The 21065-nt window shown below is 43.4% G+C and overlaps 1 protein-coding gene across 2 annotated transcripts in view; it reads left to right on the forward strand.

Annotated features, from left to right (window-relative positions):
• The window catches only part of LOC126364588 (tyrosine-protein phosphatase non-receptor type 13-like), a 400236-nt gene that overhangs the window by 266327 nt on the left and 112844 nt on the right, over positions 1-21065 (forward strand). For both annotated transcript variants that reach the window (XM_050008068.1, XM_050008069.1), the window contains exon 2: positions 11229-11296. In XM_050008068.1, coding sequence (XP_049864025.1) covers positions 11229-11296 — 68 coding nt within the window. The remainder of the gene's footprint in view (positions 1-11228; positions 11297-21065) is intronic.

The raw sequence follows: 21065 nt of genomic DNA on the forward strand, positions 1-21065 counted from the left end.
GGGGAGGAGTTCGTAGCACAACTTGACAGGAAGAAGGGACCTGTTGGTAGGACATGTTCTGAAGCATCCAGGGATCACAAAGTTAGCATTCTAGGGCAGCGTGGAGGGTAAAAATCGTAGAGGGAGACCAAGAGATGAATACACTAAACAGATTCAGAAGGATGTAGGTTGCAGTAGGTATTGGGAGATGAAGAAGCTTGCACAGGATACAGTAGCATGGAGGGCCGCATCAAACCAGTCTCAGGACTGAAGACCACAACAGAAATAACAACAACATTTAATTCGGAAACACGACAAAGCGGCAAGAAGACTTCCTAAGATAGCAAAAATACTGAGAGAGCGTTTTTGCTCTTAGTACCGTTCATGCAGAGCTCTCTATTACATGGTTGTCTTACCTTTTGCATTACTACACAGTCTGCTGTCGGTGCCATAATGTCGACCAGCCAACGGTATGACAGCCCCTTTTCACAGAGAGATGCAGGATCAGGAGATGTGAGTGTGGATATTTAGTGTAATGCGAGAATCATGGGTGTTGCTTGTAAAATACCTACATAGTTTATCCTTACAAGTATATTTATTTATGCTTTTGTTTCACCTGGCAAGATAGGCCCTTCAGGCCCTCTCTTACATCTGACTAGTCTTTCTAAGTGAGTAAAACAGCAATTAGCTTGGTTCATGAGCGATATAGAATAATAACAACAACAACAATATCTGTTGCAACGAGTGTGGAATTTAAGAAAAAAGTATGTATTAGCAACATTAAGTAGTTTACTGATTACGTTCTTGTCGAAAGTGAGCAGTGCCATCTAACAGAAGCATATGCCATTAGTACAGAAAGAATCAATGTGGGGAAGAAGTTGACTCTTCACAGTAAGAGCGAAGAATAACTGGGTAATATTAGCAGATGAGGTGGAAGGAAGAAAACAGAAACAGAGAAGGATGAGAAAAGCGCGTAGACAGTTAACAGTGCGACAGAGTTACTCGTTCTGTGTAGGACAAAAAGAAAACAGCTGGGATGCGCCTAGATGCAAGTCACGCCGATGATAAAAGAGAGTTTTGGATAACATGCAGATTGCAGAGTAATTTGTTTCACAGTCGTACGGCAGAAAGAGAAGAATATGGAGAAATACTGTATTTAGTATAATGAAAAGGTACAGCCAAAATTCTTGATGTATCAGATTGGTATTGCAGTTGCAGTATGATGATAGACATATGATACCAGTATATGAGGAGAGGTATTGACGGCATCAGACCGAGCGAAAATCAAGCTGCGTATCTGGTCGCATCCACCCTGAGAAGGGGAATCACTGACAAAACAAACAACCGAATGTTGCTCATATATCTTACAAAAGCGTTCATTGCTAGCTCGAGTCATCTGGAGTTTGCGCTATTTGTGCCGCGTTGAACTACTTCACAGTAATAAATGTTTAGCAAGACTTTAATTTTGTCAATCCTCCTTCGAATGCGAAAATACTTTGTTGATGCACTCCTGCAAAGGGAGAAATGATCACCGTAATAAAATGGAGAAGTCAGAGCTCGCACGGAGAGATTTAAGTGTTCGTCTTTTCCGCGCGCTGTTCGAGGGTGGAGCAGCAGACAAACAATGTGAAATTAGTTCTATGAACCCTCTGCCTGGCACTTGAGTGTGAATTGCATAGTAGTCACGTAGATGTAATTTGAGATAGAAATATTTTTTCTAAATTTCTGAATTCCCTGTAGGCAGGATAGAGATTTCGTGTATTGTACAACAGTTTATCCTTCCTACTTCAGATGTTTATCTACATCCGTTACTGGTTGTGGCTTTAGATAGTAAAGCAGAAGAGAACTGTTAAACGGACGTAGCCGTCAGATCTAGTCAGTCTTGCTCACCGGAACCAAATGTCCACGATGTTCTTCAGTGTGACCAAAACTTTACACTGAAGCACACAGTGTCCGCAGAGGAGGTACCCTGGACAAGAGTAACTCGTACTGAGGGAAGGATACGTCCAAAGAATGACAGACGCGAGTTCTAGATGTAACTTTGATCATGAAGTCCAATCTTTAAAGGGAAATGGAAGTAATTCATGGGGACGGTTGAGTTACTGTCCACAATTATTCTGCATAGTGGAAACTCAATTTTTCGGAAGACTTGAACAGGTGAAGTACTTTCTCGTTGATACTTGGTATAAGGAGATATCAGTGGTTTTTCTTTTAAGTGCGAGAATGCTTAAAACTAATCTAAGGAGAAGTGCGAAACGTGGGGTATCATTGAGGCAAAACGTCGGTCAATGATACACAGACCACATCGTTATCAGTAGTGTGCGAATCGATATGCACCTAAAACCCACGAAATATGCGCCAAAACTCCTCGAAATATGCGATTAAAATATGCTCTTACTGTCAGTATATGCCTTCAAATATACAGCTAAAATTCTTTAATTATGCATTTCTCTTAAATATATTCTTTAAAATATGCATCGTATTTGGGAAAATTAATGAATGACTATCAAATATTTTCAATAATGGCTATAATTCAATGAATAAAATGACGGTTAACATAAGTACTCATACGATAACTTTGGTAAATTCTAAAAAATAGAATTTGTTTGTACTACCAACATTTTTTTCCATATTCTCTACTTGAAAATTTTTCCTGTGTCCAAATAATATTTTCAATCTTGAAAAATGATCGGTCAACATCACGTGGCACTACAGGTAAAAATTTAAGAGCAGCGACATCAGAAGGTCGGCCAGGGTGGCGGGGCGGTTCTAGGCGCTACAGTCTGGAACCGCGCGACCGCTACGGTCGCAGGTTCGAAGCCTGGCTCGGGTATGGATGTGTGTTACGTCATGAGGTTAGTTAGGTTTAAGTAGTTCTAAGTTTTAGGGGACTGATGACCTCAGATGTTAAGTCCCATAGTACTCAGAGCCATTTGAACCATTTGACATCAGAGGACGTGGAATCATCTAGATTCTCGGAGCGTTTCTTTCCCTTCATTAACTGAACGACCTTCCGAATCGTAGACTAACCAGGATTCCTATGAAGAACTGCGTCCAATTTTCTTCTAAATCTCTCACCGATCGGACCCGGCCAACTCTTGCTCTGTGTTCTGATTCCTTCGACGAGAGCCACTGCCTTCGTAGCTTCCTTGTTATGATTCTTAAGTTTCTCAATTAGGTCGGGAAGTCCACCCAAGTGTACTCGGATGAACGATAGGCTATGTAACACGCTGGTATTCTTCAAGGTTTCCTTGGCCTTTGTTATGGCTGAATTTTCGCTATCTTCAAAGCCCTTTAGGACCTGGAAAAGAAAGTAGTAACCTAGTGAATGTTTGTTTCAAGCTGAAAAGCGCTGTACAAAGAAATAAGCTTAATATTGGAATTATAAGTTGTGTTCATTTTCTTTGCTTATTCAATTTATCCAGAACTACATACGCATCCATATCTCTTCAACTTTTCTGTGGTTGTTTGCATAATAGTTTGCAGCTGAAATCCACATTCCCCACCTAGTCAACACTGGTTCTGGTGGCAGAGGACAGTCAGGGCGAGCAGTCTTTAAAGCTCTCACTCGACTTGGTGCCTTGATGAAAACCTTCTTTGTCAAAAATACAAGGCTGTTGACCTCTGGCAATGTGGCTCTGACCTCTTCAGCGACTCGATGGATTCCATGAGCCAGACACGTGAGGTGAATAATTTTAGGGTAAAACACCCGGAGACACACTGCAGCCTTCAGCATATATGAGGCACTATCCGTCACAATGGTCAAAACCTTGTTCTCCCCACTTTTTGACTTGCATTTCCCCACAGCAAACCTGAAAGAAAATCAAAGGATTTTATAAATTGTTTATTATTGGCTCAGGATATGACGTGAAAAGCTAATTATTGGATATGATGTGAAAAAGTGCACTCTTATATTACCTATAATTTATTTTAAACTATTCAATATTGGCGAAACTTACACAATGCTGCCTGATATATGGGTGCAATGGTGACGTGTGTCGTTTGTCCCACTTCTTTGCACAGTATGAGGTGAACTTGTGCCGTCTCGTCACCAGACAGCTTTCCAACTATGACGTGCACCACATATCGACCGCAAGAATCAGTGGTTTCTTCAACGGATAGCCAACCTGGAGAATCGCCAATGTCTTTCCTAATACTCTCCAATGTTTGTAATAGAGAAACTAAATTTTAAAAATACACATAAACATGTGGACACTACGTAGGAGACGTACACACAAAAACAAACTATATCTCTTTTAACAACTACCTATATTTTGACTGTTTTCTTATGTATATACATTCACCAAAGTAATAGTAGTTTAATTCGCACAAAAATTATATTCCTTGAAAAATAAATGTACTTTGTTTTTTGCAGTGAACGTTTCGAGACAAACTGTCTCCTTCTGGTGTTCTTTCTTCATTTGTCTTTTCCTTTCTGCTATTGCAGAATGTTTTCCTTCTTGTTATGGAAATTGACATTCCAGAGCTACAGTCTGTTCTTGTATTATCTGCTTATCTGTCGCTCTGTGAGGTTGCAGCTATATGTAATTTAATAAACGGGCACGGTGTTGCTAATAAAACCTACTACATTAATTTCAGAACACTCTTGAATTGGCTAAATGTCGCCCCAGAACATTATTGGTCTGAGCTCATTAATCGGTAATAAACAGGAATTTGTACTTAACGACTTCATAAGTACCAGAGGGTATTTCGTGACACATTTAACTTAGACATAGCAGGCGATGGACGGTGTCGTTTCTTGCTTTGTTTTACGGTGCTGAATAGAATGCCAGGAATACTGAGTTAGGTGCGCAGTGTACTCTTGACAGTATCGTGCCGTTTGCCCGCGAGTTCTTTGCCGTTCTGTTCTGCAGACACGCTTCTGAGGTCGCTCCTTTAGGATTTTTTGTCGGACCGCTTTGTGTGCTTATCCCCCTTCCGCGACACAGACGTTGGTTGTTCTGCCCTGATTGTCCGCTTTGTTAATATTTTGTCGGTTCAGCTGGGCGTGCGCAGTTTGCCGGTGGTTTGTCCTCTTTCTGCGCTTTTCTTTCCGACGTCAAAGCCCGTTATTCAGGGAAACTGTTTACGCTCATGAGATTAGAACTGACGTTTAGAAAGCCCTATTTATTATGCAGATGCTTTCTCCCGAACACTGAGCGTGTTTCGTCATAAGATGCATCATTTAACAGGAGAGGTAAAGACACACACATTTCATGTTTTCTGTGTAATGTTAGCCAATCTTCAGATTTTAGAAGATTTTTATCGTTCCGAGAATCTTTTCCGTGTGTCTCGGAGATAATCAACATCAAATATTTTAATCATTATATGAAAATCAGTGTAATTTTTTTAAAAAATTTCGCCCTGGTGTCAACATTTCGATTACCAAAGACCGTCTAGTGGGTCTTGTCTGCGCGCCGACAGTATTAAATTACTGTTTACTAAGGAAAATTTTTTGCATTTGTGAACACAAATACATTGGTGTCGAAAAAGCAACAAAAGAAAATTTTGCAAGGCTCCGTTTATTTTGCCACAAAACAGCACAAACATGTGTTAGTACAGCAGAAACAATGTAAAGTATACAGAACGTAATAACTGCAAGATGCATAACGGTATACAAAAATGTCCTTCGTTTTTGTTTTTTTCCAACTTAAGGATTTTCACTTAAATTCTGACCACCTCTGGCAGGGTTGACAATGACGAGACATGCTGCACATGATGCCATCAATCTCATGTTGAGGCAATAACGCCCATTCTCCTTGCAGAGCTGCTCACAAGTCTTGGAGAGTGGTTGGTGGATGCTGACGTGATGCAACCCGTCTCCCTAGTGCATCCTAGACATGCTCTATGGGACTCAAATCGGGAGAGCGAGCAGGCCATGCCATGCGTGCAATATCTTCCGTTTCCAAAGAAACATCAACCACTGTGCTCTATGAGGTCATGCATTACCGTCTATCGATACGAAGTTTGGGCCCACAGCACCTTGCAACATCCACGCATAAGATCCCAAGATCTCCTCGCTGTACCTGTTAAATCTTGCTGTTTCGCCCGTACAATTTCATGAAGGAGTGTCGAATGGTCAACATAATCCATTATCATACCATTGGGGGATCCTCCTCGATATCGGTCTCTTTCCAAAATGTTTGGGTCCCGAAATCGTGTTCCATGTGTCCTCCAGATGCGAATCTGCCGAGAATCACTCTCCAGGCCAAATCGGGACTCATCTGTGGAAGGAACTCTGGCCCGCCGTTCCTCAATGCGGCATATTAACGTTTCTTTCTGTGAAGACACGCCAGAGGTAAACAGACAGCAGGTCTCCAACAGTAACGGCCACTCTGCTGAAGCCTTCTGAACAACGTTTGCCTCGATACAATACGTCCAGGGGATATTGCGAGGTCTGATGCCAGTTGTTGTGCAGTAGTCAGGTGGTACCGTCGTGCCCTTTTGGCCAAATAACAGTCCACTCTCTCTGATGACACACGTGGTGGGCCCTGTCCTGGTCTCTGGGATACAGTTTCAGTCTCTGTATAAACTGTCGCCTCAACCGAGAAACAACAAAACGATTCACATTAGGGCGCGAGCCACATCAGTTTGCGACTGGCTGCTTCCATCCTTCCTACGGCCCTCCTCAACAGAGTCTCTAGGTGTCTTCTCTGTGTCACACTGCACTGTCTGTGACTGTACACAGCGATTGTGGATGTAGGACACACTGCAAACACTATCCTGCAAGGTAAGTGCACTGACGTAATTGCTTGCGTGTTTGTTCGTTGATCGGAATGCCATCTTTGGTGCAGAACACGATCGTAACGACATCTGTAGACAGTTTGTATGATTATATCGTGAATTAAATACAAGACGGGGAAACAGCAGTTTGTTGCTTTAATTTTGGACACCAGTGTATTTTATTATGTGAAGAAACTGTGAGAAGTCGATTTTGGCATGATTCTAATAAGGTTGGTGACAGTTTGCTGAAGAGCTGCTCAGGTCAAGTTAGCGCTTTACTTTACAAACTGGCAGCACATGTAGCAACATAATGAATATGAATTTCATTAATAGCCGTGCCACCTCTGTGTCACGCCTTCGTATGTGCTTCCGAGTACTGGCTATTTTTGTGACAGTACTGAAGCAGCACTATTAAATCTTCCTTGCAGTGTGCAAATTATTTTAAATAAAGGCGACGAACTAATATTCGTGACATCGTTTTTGCATATCACATTTTTGTTTCATTAAAAAATTGCGGTAGTGTGTGCCACTATGTGGCAATTGCCAGCCATGAAGAGAATATCTGAGAAATTATTCTTCAAGAATTAGTCTTACTAATGCCATCATAAAAACGTAACAACTGTGACTTTTCAATCTATTCGGAAGCAGGTTTTGGATCATATTGTGAGTCGATCTGAAATACACTCCGGGAAATGGAAAAAAGAACACATTGACACCGGTGTATCAGACCCACCATACTTGCTCCGGACACTGCGAGAGGGCTGTACAAGCAATGATCACACGCTCGGCACAGCGGACACACCAGGTACCGCGGTGTTGGCCGTCAAATGGCGCTAGCTGCGCAGCATTTGTGCACCGCCTCCGTCAGTGTCAGCCAGTTTGCCGTGGCATACGGAGCTCCATCGCAGTCATTAATACTGGTAGCATGCCGCGACAGCGTGGACGTGAACCGTATGTGCAGTTCACGGACTTTGAGCGAGGGCATATAGTGGGCATGCGGGAGGCCGGATGGACGTACCGCCGAATTGCTCAACACGTGGGGCGTGAGGTCTCCACAGTACATCGATGTTGTCGCCAGTGGTCGGCGGAAACTGCACGTGCCCGTCGACCTGGGACCGGACCGCAGCGAAGCACGGATGCACGCCAAGACCGTAGGATCCTACGCAGTGCCGTAGGGGACCGCACCGCCACTTTCGAGCAAATTAGGGACACTGTTGCTCCTGGGGTATCGGCGAGGACCATTCGCAACCGTCTCCAAGAAGCTGGGCTACGGTCCCGCACACCGTTAGGCCGTCTTCCGCTCACGCCCCAACATCGTGCAGCCCGCCTCCAGTGGTGTCGCGACAGGCGTGAATGGAGGGACGAATGGAGACGTGTCGTCTTCAGCGATGAGAGTCGCTTCTGCCTTGGTGCCAATGATGGTCGTATGCGTGTTTGGCGCCGTGCAGGTGAGCGCCACAATCAGGACTGCATACGATCGAGGCACACAGGGCCAACACCCGGCATCATGCTGTGGGGAGCGATCTCCTACACTGGCCGTACACCTCTGGTGATCGTCGAGGGGACACTGAATAGTGCACGGTACATCCAAACCGTCATCGAACCCATGGTTCTACCATTCCTAGACCAGCAAGGGAACTTGCTGTTCCAACAGGACAATGAACGTCCGCATGTAACCCGTGCCACCCAACGTGCTCTAGAAGGTGTAAGTCAACTACCCTGGCCAGCAAGATCTCCGGATCTGTCCCCCATTGAGCATGTTTGGGACTGGATGAAGCGTCGTCTCACGCGGTCTGCACGTCCAGCACGAACGCTGGTCCAACTGAGGCGCCAGGTGGAAATGGCATGGCAAGCCGTTCCACAGGACTACATCCAGCATCTCTACGATCGTCTCCATGGGAGAATAGCAGCCTGCATTGCTGCGAAAGGTGGATATACACTGTATTAGTGCCGACATTGTGCATGCTCTGTTGCCTGTGTCTATGTGCCTGTGGCTCTGTCAGTGTGATCATGTGATGTATCTGACCCCAGGAATGTGTCAATAAAGTTTCCCCTTCCTGGTACAATGAATTCACGGTGTTCTTATTTCAATTTCCAGGAGTGTATATTGTTTTTGTTGCAGTCATCAATTTGAAGACATACTTGATACACTGGATGTGTCCTATCAAACAATCCCTTAAGTCAAGTTATCCATAAAGATAAGATTGCCTATCCTCAATTCGATTCAGTATAGCTTCATCTTCATTAGTTACTCGACCCCCATCTACTCTTAAATCACTCCTCTGTAACACGGCATCCCAAAAGTTTTACTTTCATATAAGGCTGTACTTCAAACAAATACTTTCAGAAAAAAACTTCCTAATACGAAAATTTATATTCAATCTCAACATATTTCTCTTTCATAGGAAAGCTGTTTTTCTTCTTGCCATTCATTTTCATTGTATATTATCATTACTCCTGCTTAACCCTCAGTAGGAACAATGATTATTACTACTTAGATAGGAAATACGTCTCTGAAAGTTACGCTAACAAAAAAATCTTGCTTTTCTTGCAAAAAGGTACATTAATATATTAGTTCAATGAACAAACTGAACAGTAATTCACTAAACGTTCCCATCAACCGAGGATTCCAGCATGTATTACTTTCATGAATACTCGTATAATGGAACTCTACAAAAACTGTGGTAAACCAAATATCTCCTGTCTTAAGATTATCACCTAAATTTTTAAAAGTCTATTTTACATCCTGTAATTCCCGCGTTATGTTATCACGAGATATTCGTCAAGCTTTATTTGGTTCTTTTGATTCCAAATAAAATCCATTTTCCCTTTCTAAACATAAGAAACCGGAATATCTTTAATTTGCCTGCTCACCTGCAAAAGACTCTTGCTCATCAGAAAAAGACCTAAAGCTTGCTTTTTCGGGGGCAACAGAAGGACCACGATCAGAATATTTAGAAAATAAATCTTCTGTATTCAATTCCTCTCCATTTACTACTTCGTACCAAGTTTCTTTTCAAAATTTGGACCATCCCGTCTCAGAACTTCGGTTCGTCTTCTTTTTCATGACTTAGATAGAATCTGTTCCGTTTTAAACACCTGTAAAATGTATTTAAAATTGCTAGGCCGTGTAACTTAAAATGTGTGTCTAAGAGGAAAGACGATTAGCTGCATCTAATTCTACTCACCAGTAACAAAAGAATCACTTTTGGAAATAAGTGCCTAACAGACACGCAAGAAAACTTGTAACAAGAAATATGTATTCCACAGACACGGCAATATTTCAGAAACCAACTATTACGTCACCTTCGCCATCAACAGTGGCTCGCTCACACCACAAGACTGAGAAAGATATTGTATGAAACTACAGAGTCATTCCCGTCTACAGCACAGTCAGTATTGTCAATGTAACAAAACAAAAATACATGCGTGTCTCCCAGGGAAAGGGCTAATCAACTATTTTCCTGCCCAAATAGCAAGACTGATATTCTGCATGAAGGCAGCCTGACTTCAATGGAAATTAATTAAAGTTTTATCTGCTTTCTCGTTGTCTTCATGGCAGGAAATATCCGGTCAGACTTTGCTGGCGTTAAAACTTAGCGGCTAGGGACGTTCATTTAGATCGTGATACGTCATATTTGTAACTGATAAGTAAAAATGGTGGTACATTCGCCTTGTTTATTTGCAGGACGATAACTGCTTTTTCGCAATGTTCGTATGTCGTTTAACCTAGATCACACACACGCTTCCGTGTACTACAGTAACCGAAAGGCCAGAGAGTGATACGTAATTTTGTAAGAATCTTCGTTTGTTCACGAAGCAAGCTAAGTGATAAATTCTTGAACCCATAGTATTAACAAATAAAGGCTGGTCCACTCATGCCATAGGTAGGTCCCGTAGAGCTCAGAGCCATTTGAACCATTTTTGAACCACCTGACTTAATTCGACTATACTCCATTACTTTACTTTCATTGATATTGACCTTTTCACCTCTATTCAAGACAGTGTCCGTTCTGTCTAACTGATGATCTAACACGGAACCCTTAAAATTATTATTTATTCTCCCCAAACTTTTATTTCTTTTTCAAACTGACTTTAGTTTCCTTTACTGCTCGCTCGGTGAGCAGACTGTTAGCATGAGGGATACAGTACAAATCTATTTCTCCCCATTCTTAATTAATGCTTCCCTTTCATGTTCTCCGACTCCCATAACTGCAGTCTGGTTTCTGCACAAGTTGTAGATAACTTTTCACTCCATGTATTTCGTCCCTCATAACTTCAGAATTTCAAAGAATGTTTTCCAGAAAGTACTGTAATATATACACTTAATCAGACTGTTGCTGTGGTAATACAACAGCATCGTTTTTGCCGAAGCAGTTGAATTGTTTAATTTTAAAATATTTCATCAAATGCAGTTCTTCTAGACCGTTAGGTCAGCAGTCTTTCCGAGTAATCATCGTAGAAGGTGAAGAAGATCTACGAGCGAGAAATGTGTGTTTGCCAACTGGTTTATTTCTGTGTTGCAGGTGTCCCAGTACTCTACAAAGACGCAGCCATGGAGCAATACACCCAGACGCCTAGCCGGAAATCACAGGTAAGGGGACACAGTCTGATCGCTTCTTGAAATTACCTGTTAGCAGTTCAAGTGCTCTTGCCGTCAAATTTATCACTGTTCCATTCAAACATCATGCTCAGTGCAAGTGCAGCTGCAAGCCCACAAACGGAGGAAACATTCTAAGGCAAATGTTAGGTCCACCTGCTGCTAAAAATAAGGTTAACTTTCGAAATACTATCCAAACATAAGAATAACACTAGACTCTCTAAGCTTACTGGGAGAAGTTCTAGAGGGTCTTATGCTACCAGTCAAATTAAAATCCCCAAAGACAACACTACCGCCGGCCGCTGTGGCCAAGCGGTTCTAGGCGCTTCAGTCCTGAACCACGCGGCTGCTACGGTCGCAGGTTGGAATCCTGCCTCGGGCATGGATGTGTGTCATGTCCTTAGGTTAGTTAGGTTTAAGCACTTCTCAGTCTAGGGGACTGTTGACCTCAGACGCTAAGTCCCACGGGGCTTAGAACAAAGGTCGCTAAGAGCCCTCAACTGACCCATCCTCCTCCTTCAGAAAAGAGACACTCCATCAGAAGATGATGACTATGACGATCTTCGAAACTCACGGTATTTTATCACTGCAATAGGACTGAAACTCGAGAGATTTTCATCGCAAATGGTAGTACTCGTATTTGACCGTAATAATGCAACTCCCCACAAAGGAGCACTGGCAACAGGAAAACTACCAGTACTTTTGGGTATAAATCTCTCTGTGTCAAGTTAGTTTCGGCATGTCTTTCCTTCTGAAATTTATACTTCCGCAGTCACACACACCATTGGACTTCAGGCTCATTAACAGATCACATCAAGTAAAAATTTTTCCATAATAATAATATGATTCATTCCATGACGATCATTGGTTAAATTTTGAACCACTGTTGTTCCTCACCCTACACCGGAGCATGTGAAACTTTTCCAATATAAGTATTAAATTTCATGACCCTTTTTTGATAGGCTTGTATCTCGTATACTCTCTGAAGAATGAACTTGTGAATTTAGCTGTTCTTCATCAACTGTGTATTTCCAATTGGGAGAGTGGAGGCCGGGGGGGGGGGGGGGGGGGGGGAATTGAATTTTTGAAAGTTTCTGCTGTAATCATTTATCAACGCACAAAGGCCTTAGTGTTCTGTCTGGAGCTACATAATGGTCATTTACGTGAACTTTCATCATTAGCCAACTTTCCTTTTCATTGATGTTAGCTTTTACAGATAACTTTCACCAAGTTCTATACCTGTGCGATAGTAGTCTCTGTAGTTGTGTTTCTTAGTGATGTTTTTCATATTGGTTTCTATGAATAAAAGATTTGCGTATCTGTGTTGCATACAGAATCGTCTGAAACAGTATTTGGTTTATGTCTCATCAAAAAATTCACAAACTAAATCGAATGATTTTAGATTCAGTTTGTTTTTTATTTCTGCAACCACACCGGCTCGTCCAGTAAATAACGCACTTATGGTATTCAACAGTTGTTTCTTGGCTCCAGTGTGTAGTGACTGGGATGGAGTGACGAGCGGTACATCATTTGTTTCCGCTAGTGTCATCGCTTTAGCACTTACGTTCTGTACCAAAGTTGGAGGAAATAAAGGCATGCATTTATAGAGAATGACGAGAAGAAATTTCTGTATAGCCAAGATCGAGTTCAAAACTATGTTTAGGCTGTCATCTTTAGATATGTAACATTATGCATTTACATATACTAACTCTAACATCATTATTTTTGTGAGACATTACATATGAGGAAATGGCAAGTGCACATTTACATACTTTCAAAAGCTTTTTTAGCCGTGCGTCATGTTCCATTGTAAGTTCATTACTCACGCCATGTTAAAATTTTAGTGGTGAGTTCGTTGCACATTCCACACAGGTTTCTCATAAATTAAGTTACAAGTGGGATTGTCACAAGTAAAAGCACCTTGTGGAACTTGGCATGTCTACATATGTAGCACTCCTTCAATGCTTGCCAGTTAAAATCCACAATATATAGTAAAAGTGTCTATTTGTGCCAATGTTTGCATTTACATGACGAGTGAAGCACTTCCTGGATCCTTCTCACTCGAAATACATAGTGCATAGTTACAAACCTATGTGGAAAGTGCAGTGTACTCACCAGTAAAATGTTAACATGACATGATTAATTAACGCACAGTGGAATATGACGTACAAGCATAAAAGTTTTTGAAGCTCTGTAAATGTATAATTGCCATTTTCTCATATGTAATGCCCAACCAAAATAACGATGGTAGACTTAGTATATGTAAATGCATAATGTTACACATCTGAAGATGGCAGTCTTACATATCGAAACCGGTCAATAAAGTACAGTTTTGAACGCGATCTAAGCTATAAAAAATTTCTTTGAAGTACATACAGATCGCTCCTTTTCATTTCTCATTATGAGAAACTTCAATCAAATGACAATAAATCTGGGACAGGGCAGAAACGAGGAAGAGAACCTAACATAAAAGTAAGATAAAGAGTGTCGCACTTTTCACCGTCGAAAAGAACAACACACTGCCTGTCTGGGAATGGGCCAAATGCTAAGTTAAATTACACCAGCGCATCACAGACACACATGAATGTGGAGCTACCGGCACCCCGGAACACGTCGTTTAGGAGTGTACCAGTTGACAAGATTTTACAGACCACGGTATTGTCGCCTTTGATAATATATCAGTCTGTAGCACAATCAGGAATGCCGACCTGTGGTACAAATTGGAGTTGTTGCCAGGAAAATATCAGTTTGCTAATTGCAAACTTATGATGGCCGAGAGAAGGACTTAAAGAACCCTTACATCAAGACAAGGAACGTACAAAGGCAAAACGGCCAACTATAACGTCCTTCCAGAAGCCGTGAAGAGATGAATCTCGGGGAAGACCAGACAGGATTTTCTGGGCCCCTGACAGGAATCTTTAAATCTCTACACTTCGGATGAAATGACAGCAGCATCTGTGAATTCTGAGTTGTGCCTAAGGTTCCCAGGGACTAAAAATGCAGACAAATGATAACAACGTGTTTTGTTTTTGACACCAAGTATAGTGGCGTAGTGTAGTGTCGTACAGTGCTGCGTTCAGTTACTGATGTGCCACTTGGGTGCAGTACAGAACAGTGGTGGCATCTATAAAGGATAATTATTATTAATGTATAAAAGCCCCAGAAGCGACATACATGACGCTGAAACAAGTAATCTAATCAAAATATCCACGGGTGTACTGCCGGTCTATAGTGTCCAACGGGCACAATATTTCGGCGATCAAACATGTCGCCATCATCAGGTGCACTGACGGACTGAGCTCCTGTGAACGTGCCGGCACGGAGATCGGTACGCTATGGCTGCTGAGGGGGAACTGGGTTCGGTCTGACGCTGACGCTGTAAAAACGAGCCGATCCTTGGCTCGAGAATGGTGCAGTCTAGACAGATTTGTCATTCCTACGGTTCCTGTGGAAGAGAAAAGAAAAATACATTAACACACTTGTCAAATTGTCCATGCTGGTGTGACCTGTAAGAGAAAAATAACACACTCTGCTGGGGGATTAGTAAAACTTAATCCCTTAGCCGGTCAGGCCAACGCGTGGTTGGCCTGTAGTGCGGTTGTTGGCCCAGTCCTCGGATGAGCCGGTTGCGGGAGTGACCCGCCTTCTCGTAAAACTTCTTGGCGATGGCGCGGTACCTATCTCGGAGAGGCAGGATCCCGGTGTCCTCGTGGAGTTGGCGCGTCGAGTATCGCCTCGGAAGGTGCATGACAGTCTTCAGAGCGCGATTCTGTATCCTCTGCAGAGTCACAATGTGAGCAACTGCGGCTTTCCCCCAGACCACCGCCGCATACTCTAATAGTGGGCGGACCACTGTTAGGTACAGCGTGATGCCGTGTTGCGGCGGCAATGACGACTGCGGGTTTAGCAGTGGATACAGGGCGCGCACTATCTCTGACACAGAGAGTCTACCCCAGGAATTGTTTCGAAAAAAATGGGTACTCAGAGTGGCAGATCCAACGTGCTCTCCGCCCAACCACTGCAGCACAACCTGTTGAGATGGATGAAGTCACGAGGGAGGAGGTAGGCACTGCATTTATTCCATACACAGGCGCACTCTCGGGGAAAATCGCCCGCATTCTGAAGAAACACCGGGTCGGAACTGTGTTTTGTCCTCCGAATAAAACTCGTGCACTGGTGGGGAGCGCCAAAGATGACCTCGGTTTGAGGAAGGCCGGCGTGTACCAGATTCCGTGTCAATGTGGCAAGTCGTATATTGGTCAGACGATGCGTACTGTCGAGGATCGATGCCGTGAACACCAGAGGCACACTCGACTGATGTATCCGAGCAAGTCGGCGGTCGCTGAACATTGTTTGTCGGAAAATCACGCTATGGAATATGACCGCACGAGGATTCTGGTACAGACGTCGAGATACTGGGACAGCGTTGTTAGAGAGGCCATCGAAATTCGCACCAATGACGACCTCATAAACCGTGACTGTGGTTATAATCTTAGCAAGGCTTGGGAACCAGCGGTTGGGTTAATCAAGAGTAAATCGAGCAAACGCATAGTTGTGACGACCACGGCGGACAGAGCCATCACACCGACGTCATCTCAGACGCCGTCGCAATCTGTTCCACCGCGAGACCGTGGCGCGGGGCGCGGACGGCGGAGGGAGCGCGCCGCGGGCGGAGGGTATTTAAATCGGCCGCCGCCGCGACCGAACCCAGTGCCCCCTGAGCAGCCATAGCGTACGGATCTCCGTGCCGGCACGTTCACAGGAGCTCAGTCCGTCAGTTCATCTGATGATGGCGACATGTTTGATCGCCGAAATATTGTGCCCGTTGAACACTATAGACGGGCAGTACACCCGTGGATATTTTGATTATCAAATACGCCGGGAGAAACTCAAGAATCACAAGTAATCTAATGTAAGACCCATGGAGCCTCAAATCTCGAGAAATACCCCAAGAGTCGATGACAAATGTCGAACAGGTGACATCACCAAATGACGTACCGTACAGCGGTTGATCCTATCGGTCTGTCGCACCTGATCAAGTATTCACATCGGTTTGGCTCTTGGCGTATGTGCACGACTTTGGCGCGTGGACTAGAAGGTTCGAATCTTGAGTCTTGTAGGCAGTATTTTTTCGCATTGCGTTCTAGAATTAAATGTTTACATTGAGGTACCATTTAGTAATTCATTTACAGGTCTCGTAGTCTCCGGTGGGTTATTGCAAAATAAGACCGTATATAGTGTCACAAGTAAATGAGTATATGCTTTTGAATTGCGTCGTTACCAGTAAGTGACCCACGTCTTTGGTAAATAAAGTTTCATTTCAGTGCACAACTATGTTACCTTCCCTCAATGTATCTTTTGCCTTCAGTGTTTCGCGCATTCGATGATCCATAGTGGCAAACGATACGTGAAAAGGTAAACATGCTGCGGGAAACGTTCCGCGTAAACACATCTTGCTCCACTCGCATTGGAATTAGCAACGCCACAACAGGCATGCATGTCATCAAACTAGCCAGATGTAAAGCGATTGATCGTAGTCTTCGATTGATCGTAGTCTTGTATTACCACTACCGCGAACGCTACTGTTATCACATCGGATAATGCAAGAACGGCCGGCCGCTGCGGCCGAGCGGTTCTAGGCGCTTCAGTCTGGAACCGCGCTGCTGCTATGGTCGTACGTTCGAATCCTCTCTCGGGCAAGGATATGTGTGATGTCCTTAGGTTAGTAAGGTTTATGTAGTTCTAAGACTAGGGGATTGATGACCTCAGATGTTAAGTACCATAGTGCTTAGAGCCATTTGAATGCAAGAACGAAAACAGAGTAGTCTAGCGGAGCGACGTATAGCACTGCCACCTTCCAGTGGGTGAAGATCGAGCAGTCCAACCGCTGCACGTGTGACGAGGTACGGCATCTGTTGACGTCACATTTTCAGCATTAGTCTTTGTGACCCCATCTATTCTCTACTAACTTACTTGTCTCGGCGTCACCTTTGTCTCTTCGGGGTTTTTAAAAGTTAATAAGAATCACCCTGTATTCCAGATGAGCATATACAGAGTGCCCAAGGAGGAATAGTCAATATTCTGGGATATGACGGGAACGATCATTCGAAGCAAAGAAATCTAGTACACGTGGACTGTAAAATGCATACCTTGACAGCTATGAGCACTTCTTAATTTTCGATACTGTGAAACAAATCTCTTCTTTGCAGGCTCTTTGCTTTCCATTTCTTGCGGGGGAGGTGGTATGGACAAAACCAAATGGTTCAAATGGTTCTGAGCACTATGGGACACAACTGCTGAGGTCATCAGTCCCCTAGAACTTAGAGCTACTTAAACCTAACTAACCTAAGGACATGAGACACATCCATGCAAGAGGCAGGATTCGAACCTGCGACCATAGCGGTCGCGCGGTTCCAGACTGTAGCGCCTAGTACCGCTCTCCCACTCTGGCCGGCAGACCAAAACAAGAAAAAAAAGGCTAATAAACATGGGCTCTAAAGTGCATACTTTAGGTGCTATGAGCACTTCTTCAGTAGAAGAGATGTCTTTCACAGTAGCGAAGATGAACAAATGCTTGGCTCCTAACGTACGTACTTCAGAGCCCATGTGTACTGGACTTTTTTCATGTTTTGATGCATACCACCTCCTCTCAAAATATGGAAAGCAAAGAGCATCCAATAGAAGAGATCAGTTTCAGTGTGTCGAAGATGAACAGGTGCTCATAACTCTTTATGGTATGCATTTTAGAGCCCATGTTTACTGAATTTTTTTGTTTCGATTGATCTTTCCTGTCATATCCCTGAATTCGACTGTTCCTCCTGGGACACCCTGTATATGTTTACCAGTGGTCCATATATCTTCTTTAATTTTATGTATTTTTGTAGACTAGCATTGAATATGCAGGTTAGAGTTCTTTTTTCACTGATTTTTAGTGCGGAGTAGTTTGTCAACTTTCTGGTCATGGTTGGTTGGTTGGTTGATTTGGGGGATGGGGCTAGACAGCGAGGTCAACGGTCCCATCGGATTAGGGAGGGAAGGGGGAAAGGTAGTCGGCCGGGCCCTTTCAGAGGAGCCATCGAGGTATTTGCCTGAAGCGATTTAGGGAAATCACGGAAAACCTAAATCAGGATGGCCGGACGTGGGTTTTAACCGTCGTCCTCCCGAATGAGAGTTCATTGTAGTAACCACTGCGCCATCTCGCTCGGTGTCTCGCCATGTCATACTTCGAGTTAACAATGAAGTGCGCTTTGTTTGAATCTAATGCGTTGTTTCAGAGACATTTCGAAGCATTTTTCTCGAATTATATCTCATATACAGTACTTCAGGTTCAAGGGCGTCTGTACCCGGTGACAAGGGCACGGGCGTCACCAGCCCCCCCCCCCCCCCCCCCCCCCCCCGCCACCTAGCACTCAGGAAGGAAAACGGAGAAAAATATATTGTAGTCAGGTGTTTTTCCTTAAAAAAAAAAGTCAGCATTATGCAGATTTTAACAGTGCTGCAACTCGAACTCTATTGTGGCTACTTACAAGTCGTATATCGCATTGCAAAATATTAAAAGTACCACCTCCCCCCTACAAACTATTGTATGTGCTCTCTTGTTCAGGTTATCGTACAGTGGCAGGGGTTGACACGGAGCTTGAGACGGACGGCGTTAACGGTGGAATTTCCAGGGATGGCGAGAGCGTATACGTTATAGAAATGTTCATAAAACTTTAAATAAGCTCTTGTTTCGTTTTCCCTGTTATAGATAAAGATTTAGCCACAAACCTCTCTATCATTATATGTTGTTGTTGTGGTCTTCAGTCCAGAGAATGGTTTGATGCAGCTCTCCATGCTACTCTATCCTGTGCAAGCTTCTTCATCTCCCAGTACCTAATGCAACCTGCGTCCTTCTGAATCTGTTTAGTGTATTCATCTCTTGGTCTCCCTCTACGATTTTTACCCTCGGCGCTGCCCTCCAATACTAAATTGGTGGTCTCTTGATGCCTCAGAATATGCCCTACCAACCGATTCCTTCTTCTAGTTAACTTGTGCCACAAATTTTTCCTCACCCCAATTCCACCCAATACCTCATCATTAGTTATGTGATCTACGCATCTAATCTTCTGCATTCTTCTGTAGCACTACATTTCGAAAGCTTCTATTCTCTTTTCGTCTAAACTATTTATTGTCCACGTTTCACTTCCATACATGGCTACACTCCATACAAATACTTTCAGAATCGACTTACTGAAACGTAAATCTATACTCGATGTTAACAAATTTCTCTTCTTCAGAAACGCTTTCCTTGCCGTTGCCAGTCTACATTTTATATCCTCTCTACTTCGACCATCATCAGTTATTTTGCTCCCCAAATAGCAAAACTCCTTTACTACTTTAAGTGTCTCATTTCCTAATCGAATTCCCTCAGCATCACCCGACTTAATTCGACTACATTCCATTATCCTCGTTTTGCTTTTGTTGATGTTCATCTTATATCCTCCTTTCAAGACACTGTCCATTCCGTTGAACTGCTCTTCCAAGTCCTTTGCTGTCTCTGACAGAATTACGATGTCATCGGCGAACCTCAACATTTTATTTCTTCTCCATGAATTTTAATACCTACTCCGAATTTTTCTTTTGTTTCCTTCACTGCTTGCTCAATATACAGATTGAATATCATCGGGGAGAGACTGCAACCCTGTCTCACACCCTTCCCAACCACTGCTGCACTTTGATGCCCCTCGACTCTTATAACTGCCATCTGGTTTCTGTACAAATTGTACATAGCCTTTCGCTCCCTGTATTTTACCCTTGCCATCTTCAGAAATTGAAAGAGAGTATTCCAGTCAACATTGTCAAAAGCTTTCTCCAAGTCTACAAATGCTAGTAACATAGGTTTGCCTTTTCTTAATCTTTCTTCTAATATAAGTCGTAAGGTCAGTATTGCCTCACGTGTTCCAACATTTCTACGGAATCCAAACTGATCCTCCCCGAGGTCGGCTTCTACTAGTTTTTCCATTCGTCTGTAAAGAATTCATGTTAGTATTTTGCAGCCGTGGCTTATTAAACTGATAGTTCGGTAATTTTCACATCTGTCAACCCCTGCAAGTACAGTGCAAGCTGTTACTGATTTGTTTGACTGATGGAGCTTCTAAGTGCTATACCACCTACTGCACTCCCCTGACTTAAGCCCTCGTGAGTTCAGCTCCGTTTCTAAACTGATGTAACACTTCACGGCATTCGCTTCAGAACTGCAACAAATTTGTCGGACAATAGACCGCGCCGCTCGAACTGTCAACATATCTGGCACTGCCAAGAGTATCCTACGACTTCGACGTCGCTGGCAACGGGTTATACACAATGGTGGTGACTAATGGTTCAAATGGCTCTGAGCACTATGGGACTTAAGTCTGAGGTCATCAGTCTCTTAGAACTTAGAACTACTTAAACCTAACTAACCTAAGGACATCACATACATCCATGCCCGAGGCAGGATTCGAATCTGCGACTATAGCAGTCGCGCGGTTCCGGACTGAAGCACCTAGAACCGCTCGGCCACCGCGGCCGGCTGCTGGTGACTACTTTGAAGGTCAATAAAATTCTGACACACGTATCTACTTTGTACGAGCTGTAAATAAATAGTTGCCACTATTAGAGTTAACAAGCCTTGTATTATTTCTTTTTTGTCCCATTTATCTTTCTTCACGCCCTCAGTAGGCAGCTCCTGTAGAATAATATAGCCAGATCGGAACTACCCTGTAGAAGTTGAAGAAAAGAAATT

The sequence above is a fragment of the Schistocerca gregaria genome, chromosome 1 (genome assembly GCF_023897955.1).
Source record: "Schistocerca gregaria isolate iqSchGreg1 chromosome 1, iqSchGreg1.2, whole genome shotgun sequence".
In the NCBI taxonomy this organism is placed as follows: domain Eukaryota; kingdom Metazoa; phylum Arthropoda; class Insecta; order Orthoptera; family Acrididae; genus Schistocerca; species Schistocerca gregaria.